Source organism: Drosophila teissieri, chromosome 3R (genome assembly GCF_016746235.2).
Source record: "Drosophila teissieri strain GT53w chromosome 3R, Prin_Dtei_1.1, whole genome shotgun sequence".
In the NCBI taxonomy this organism is placed as follows: Eukaryota; Metazoa; Arthropoda; class Insecta; order Diptera; family Drosophilidae; genus Drosophila; species Drosophila teissieri.
This window is the reverse complement of record NC_053032.1, coordinates 13,059,053-13,066,122: the sequence shown is the minus strand read 5'-3', so window position 1 is coordinate 13,066,122 and position 7,070 is coordinate 13,059,053. Positions and strand designations below refer to the sequence as shown.

The window sequence follows — 7,070 nt, the reverse complement described above, 5'->3', positions numbered from 1 at the left end:
ACAAAATAACTTTTTATGTTTATGTTACAATAAACTTAATGTCTTACATGTTTAAACTTGAACCTCAATTATTTCACTTTGAAGTAAATTTATATTTTTCAGCGCTTTCAGCCAAAGTCCCCAAAAACTGGTTTGGTGGTGGAGCAGTAATCAGTCTGAAAGTTGGACTGCGCCACTTCTGCTACGTTGAGTAATGTGAGTGCTTCCGCTTCCGTATGTCTATATGCGAGTTTGTGTGGCCACTTCCTGCTGCTTCATCCGCATCCGCATCGGCATCCTCATTCTCGTTTCAACGTTGCTTTTTTATATTATTTCATTTTACGGGAAATTTTTCAAAATACTTAATACACAATTTGGCCGAGAGACCCACAGACAGAGCGAAATGCTTCGCCAGACGAGTGCCAGAGGGTTTAAAGTGGGTGAATAAGTGGGTCGATGTGGGTTGAAGCGCATGTGTGTTGTGTTAACTGCTTCCCACTTGGTCGCATTTCCTTCTGGGCTCCGTCTGTGCGGCAAAAGCGAGATAAAAGCGTCTTTAGCCAGCTGAATAACTTGTTGGATCCTGCCGCACTGCCACTGCTCTGGTACTGCAACAAACACTTGCCGACCAAATGGTGCTTGAATGTATTTCACTTTGATTTGCTTTTATTTTTAAGGAAATCCATTCAGAGCTGCGGAGTGCGGCATGCGGACTGCGCTTGGCATAAACCTATAGAGACTGGAAAGCTTTAGGCTTTTATGAGTGCCACTTAACCGCTTAATTACTCATTATGCTCGAGTTTATCCAGCCATTTAATCAGGCACTCAATGCAAGCAGGCAAGGTAGCAGTGACGCTGTTAAATGTATAATTGAGCCAAACGGCAATAAAACATTAATTAAAAATCTGTACTTACAATCAACGTGCTGCCAGGGCCCTCGAGTGAATTTTTACAATCGTCCGCCGTCTGTTTGCCTCTGCGTGTACAAATATGAAAAATTCATGGCCATATTTCCCGTGTTTAAACATATTCTTATCATATGCACATGTGCACCGGTGTTCAATGCACTTTGCATTTATGATCAAGAGCTGAGGTCGATAGTAAAATAATAAAGCGTTTTATACTGTAAACGCTCAAGTAGTTGCTGATTCATACCTCCCACCTACAGAGTACATATTTTAATTGGCTCCACAGACAACAAGAAACACAGGCACTTGTTTGCATACCCAAAAGTCAGTTAAAATTAATATTGAACAAGGTTTATGCTTAAAATAAGATTAAGTAAGGGCATTTACTATGATTGAAATTAATCAAAGGAGTCAAACAGGACACTTGACTCCATTTAACGTAAATTTATTTTTTTTTCGGCTATAAGAATTTGGTAAAGACAATATTCAAGAGTAGCTTTAATTTAGCCATGTATTGTCTCCTAGTCAATAAGGCTTTCGTTGCCTGCGGTGAAGGCAAATTGAGATATTTGGTTTTGCCGACGTCTTTTTACGAACCAGAGTATGTTCTGACCTTTTGGGGTGGCCACGTCCTTGTTACCGATTTGTCAAAATCATCGACTCACCGTGACCTCAGACACGTGAAGTTCGGGCTGCAACGGGAAAATAGGGAAAATCCAACTGACACTCGTAACAGGTTCGACGTGATGTCAACAAAAGCCAAGCAATATCCACCTAAACGAAAACTCCTTGACACTCCCACACATGCACACACCAACACACCAACACTCCAACACATCTTTTTACACACACACAGGCACGCACGTATTTGGACGAACTTTCATTAGTGGAAACGTCAAAGTTCGTGGGTAAAAGGAAAAAGGATCCCCATAGAACGCTCCATCTCCGTCAAGTGGCGAAATGCAGAGCCATCGATTGGGTGGCACAGAGAAAATAAGAAAGCGCTGCGGAAACTACTGTAATTGCATTTGCATATGACATTCCGTTCAAGTTTAAGAAATCTTAGCCACCCTGCCAGAACTTAAATGGCACTTTCGTCAGGAAATACTTATTGCCGTAGTTTCTCGAAATAAATCCGAAATATATACACTGAAATAAGCTCCTGGGATAGATCCACAACTTAAATACAGTCCGGTAGGAACAACGTTCCCTCAGCCGCAGTGACTCTCAGTGCTTTCACTTTTGTGTATGTTTTGGTCCGCAACAAAGTTAAGTTAATAAAATCATTTTAAAGTTTGGCTGTCATGGATACGACACTTTCTATTATGCATTAAGGCAACCAAATTGCTGCCAACCTTTCGCTACTATGTTTCCAGCTTGCAACTTGTCCACTGATGCAAGTTCCAGGACACAGCAAAAAACAACAAAACGAAACAAAAATGGGTGGGAGTCTAGTGTTCGGATGGGTGGGGTTTGGGCCAAGATAGATACCGTTGCTGACAGCTGCTTAAGTGCGAAATTCGATTTCGCATTCAAGGGCGTTGTCCACTTTAAGCTTCTGCTTTGCCGCTATATCTGGCCAAAACGGCGGGCAAAAGGCGAAAAGGGGTGGGGAAAGGGGGGATTATTTAAACTTGTAATGAACCGAGCAGCAAAGGCGAAGCGGAAAAAATATCGGAGTGGTCAATTTATGGAGGGCGAAATGGACATAGAAAAGGCAGTGCTGAATCTCAAGACACTTAAAAAAGAATCTCTGAAATGTGATAAAAATTAAATGAAAAAAAACTAAGTTATATGAAAAAGTTACTTTCTACTTTTTAAAAAGTTTGTTACTTGCTTACAGGCCATAAAGTAAAACGCTGTAATTGTTAGACTGACTAAAGACTTTAGAATTAAAAATATTACCAAAATGGTAAAAATATCTTTTATACTGTTAAATGGATTAAAAGTTGTTTCCATTTTTTTAACAATAATTTAAATACGCCATTGCATAAATTTAATTGTAATTTTCAGTGTCGAGGCAGAAAACGATTGAGTGCTGCTAACTAAAAGCACCCAAAGGAGATAAAACTAAAGCAGCAGGAAAAAAAGATGAATCGTATTTTAATGAAAATTTTAGAATTGGGTACCATTTGAATATCTGAATGGCCGGCTCGAAAAGTTGTGAAAGGCTTAAACGCCACTTGAATGCGGCAAGGCCACAATCGCATTCGCTAATTGAATGTTAATTAATAAAAAGCAAAACTGAATGGCACAAAAAATAGGGGAATAATGAGTGGATAAAGTCCGAGTGGAATACTTGTTGACTGAATGCCCATTTACGAAGAATTCAAGCCGGAAAAAGGTGCACAAAAAGCGTGGCGAGATCTACCGCACGATAAAGTTTTAATTTCCATTTGATGGCTGTTAGTGAAGCAGTGCAAAAATATTTGTATATTTATACGTTTTATTTGCAAATTTTTTATGATTTTTGTTTCCGTTGTATGTGTATGTAAAATATGTTTTAATTAAAAGAAAAGTTTTATATAGTTTTTTTTTTCTCGCCCGGCCCCTTTGAGCGCTGATTGCCCCAAAGCTGGACAAAATCAGAACGGCAAACAAACAAATATAAATTTGCTGGGCAGCAGCAGCAATTGCCATGGTGGCAAAAACCAAAAAAATTCCCCAAAGTGCAGCGCAATGGGCAATGGCAGATGAAAAACGCTACCAAAGTACCAATTCCACTCACTCATACTCGCATTCCCCACAACTCCACATCTGCACATCTCCACACAAAAGCCCTCTGTTTCTGGCAGATGAGCCAAAGTAACGTAAAATTCCCCAATTCTCCAATGCCCCAAAACTACAAATAGATATTTAATTTTTTGCCATTTCATACACAGTTTTCCCAGTCGAGAGCGAAAGTGTGTGTGCCAGTGGGTGGGCTGGGCTTCTGGTGCCACACAAATGACCCAGAAATTTCGTTAAGCGACAAACAAACAGGAATTAATTTTGGTTGTAGCTTAAAGTTGGTCCCTGGAAACACTCGACAAATTGCGGACAACTATTTAGCCTTTTTGGCCTTAGACGAGCACATTGAAATGCCATGGAATAATAATGGAATAATATTGCACTTAAATCAGGGATTCCCTGGTGATTGAAACAAGAAAATCATTTGTTTTTGAAGAGAAGGCTGAAGCTTTGCACAATGGAATCTAAGGCTTAAATAGTTTGGCTTGATATTATTGAACTAATGGATTTGAAAATGGAAGAGAATTATACGAATAAATAAAATATTTTAATCCATTAAAGGTATTTGAACGTCATGAAGTAGCCTGTGTTTAAAATCTCTGCCTATTTATCTGTGTTTTCCCAATTCCGTTTCATCATTAAATTCTAAATTTAATATTTCCTTTCAATATGCAAAAAACTAATAACTACAAAAGCTTCCTCAAGGTAATATATATAAATAGTCTAGAATCTGCACTAACTTTCCTTTTAGGCCGTTTCTTTTCGTTCATATGCCGATTGCAAAAATGGTAAAAGTGGCAAAGGCTTAAAGGCCAAGTTGGCGAAGAAAATTCCAATAGAACGGGAAAAGTTTTTGGGTATCAGGTGTCTGCACGGCAAAAAGATTATTGGCCAGATAAGTGTTAGTAGCGTGATGGGAGGAATGCGGGGACTTCCGCTTCTGTTTTGCGAGACATCCAGGTATGTTTGGCATGAAGTTCAATGGGCTTGAAATTCGGCCTATTTTCAATACGTTTTCCCTTTCCTTTTTTTCTTATACCAGCTTGGATAAAAACAAGGGTATTTATTACCGCGGAAAACTGCTCAAGGATGTGTGTGCCAAACTGCCAAGGGTGCAAGAGGGCACGAATGAAGGCACTCCCGAGGGATGCTTCTACCTGCTGGTCAGCGGAAAGATGCCCACGAAGAAGGATGCGAAGCAAATCACCAAGGAGTGGCTGAAGCGTGGCACAGTTCCGCGCTATTGCCTCCGGCTGATTGACTCCATGGACAAGCGGGTGCATCCGATGGCCCAGTTGTGCGCCGCCAGCGCCTGTCTCAATCCACAGAGCAAGTTCGTCGAGGCTTACTCCAAAGGGGCCAAACGTGCAGACTACTGGAAATACTCCTACGAGGATTCAATGAACCTAATCGCCATGCTGCCCACCGTGGCGGCTGCCATCTATAATAACGTGTTCAAGGATGGCGCGGGTTCCCGGGAGGTCAACGATGAGGAGGACTGGTCCGGCAACTTCTGCCGCATGCTTGGACTACCCGAAAAGGATTTCGTCGATCTCATGCGACTGTACATGATCCTGCATGCGGATCACGAGAGCGGCAATGTGTCCGCCCATGCTTGCCACCTGGTTGGAACCGCGCTCAGCGATCCTTTCCTGTCTTTCTCGGCCAGCATGTGCGGCCTGGCTGGACCACTTCATGGATTGGCCAACCAGGAAGTGCTGGTTTGGCTGACAAAGCTTAGGAAGGCTATTGGCGATGACCCCTCGGATGAAGAGCTAAAGAAGTTCATAGACGATACGCTGAAAGGAGGCCAGGTGGGATTGATTTTGGAATATAAGATCCCATTGGTTTATTCAATCTAACTAATATTCCAGGTTGTTCCCGGCTACGGACATGCCGTACTCCGAGATACCGATCCTCGGTTCGTCCTGCAAAACGAGTTTGCCATGAAACACTGCAAGGATGATCCGGGCGTAAAGCTGGTCACTCGCATGTGGAAGATCGTGCCAGAGGTGCTCAAGAAGCTCAACAAGGTGGCGAATCCGTATCCAAATGTCGATGCCCATTCCGGCGTCCTGCTGCAACACTACTGTCTGAAGGAGCTGAAGTTCTACACCGTTCTATTTGGAGTTTCTCGCGCGCTGGGAGTACTGTCCCAGCTTATTTGGTCCCGGGCCTTGGGAGCACCAATTGAAAGACCAAAGTCGTTTTCCTCCACGGAGATCTGCAATTTCATCAAGGAAGCGGACAAAAAGGCAGCCAAAAAGAACGATAAGAAGAAGTGCTAAAAAATCTGAGGTGATTGTTTACTTTTATTATGTATAACTTTTCATTTTATTTACTTTTTTCTAAATAGATGTTAGACCCGTGCTAATGGTTCTTTAGTGAAATCTATTCTATGCAATTTCAAATACACAATTGAAAAAGATACTCCTTTGTTTCGTTAAGTGTTGTAGTCATATTTAATATGTCATTACCATATGAATGCGTTTGACATGCTGTAATTGGCTTGTGGGACTCACATTTGGCATTTTATTTCTGATATGAGATAATTTGGGGGATGGAATGTCTTATTTTGGTCTAGAGTTGTAATTATGGCGTTGGCTTGAGTAAACCGCATTTCCATTGCTTTGATGTTGGGTTCTTCCAAAAACGTGTCTAATATCCATTTCCCCCGGCATCCTTTATTTTTTCCCCCCATGTGGATCATAAATCAGTCGTGTAATCCAAGCTTTGCACAAGCACAATTAAAATGATTAAATGTAAGCGATTTTGATTTCAGTTGAGCGAAGACTTCAATGAGTAGAAGAAGTCTCAATAGTTTGGCCACAAATTAATTGAAATTGTTGAGGTACCGCTAGCTGTGAATTGGATTCTACGCAAACACTCACCAGACACTGCGATAATCTGGACAAATCAAGGATACAATCGTGTGCATCGAATTCCCCTGTAGCCATTCTCCATGCCAACTGTTTCAAATTTGAACGTACATTAAGCGTACTCATGATTATTGTAATTTTTATAAAAGCATTCCATCAGCTGATTGATTTCTGTTCAATTCCTCCCATTGTGGTTGCTTGCCCCTTGCCACCTCCATTGTGTTCCCCCTTTTTAGTTTCATTGAAACGGTCTGTTGTTTTTATAACTGATATTTTATTGCTATTTTCATTATACCACTCTCTCGATGGGTGTAAGTCCTTGGGGATTATTAAGCCAGGTCCCTAGATGCCACTCTTCTGGATTTAATATTCAGATTTTTATGGGTATGTATTTGGCCCACATAACAAGTGACCTACTGCATACTGGAATCCCGAGTTGTATCAGATTGAAAATGGATTGAAAATGGTTCAAGGAAAATAATGTTATTTGTAGTAAAACCAATGATCTGTTAAAGTCCTTACCTTTTTAATTACTGCACTTATGCTCTGGAGTAAGTAACACTTAACGTTTCAT

General features: G+C 41.0%; 1 protein-coding gene across 1 annotated transcript; it reads left to right on the top strand.

Annotated features, from left to right (window-relative positions):
• Window positions 1-4,180: 4,180 nt before the first annotated feature.
• LOC122620784 (probable citrate synthase, mitochondrial) lies at window positions 4,181-6,045 on the top strand. The gene is made up of 5 exons (XM_043798406.1): window positions 4,181-4,322; window positions 4,369-4,577; window positions 4,660-5,431; window positions 5,492-5,915; window positions 5,974-6,045. Exons 1-4 carry the CDS (start codon window positions 4,287-4,289, stop codon window positions 5,903-5,905), a joined length of 1,431 nt encoding a protein of 476 aa, XP_043654341.1. The 5' UTR covers window positions 4,181-4,286; the 3' UTR covers window positions 5,906-5,915; window positions 5,974-6,045.
• Window positions 6,046-7,070: the final 1,025 nt, after the last annotated feature.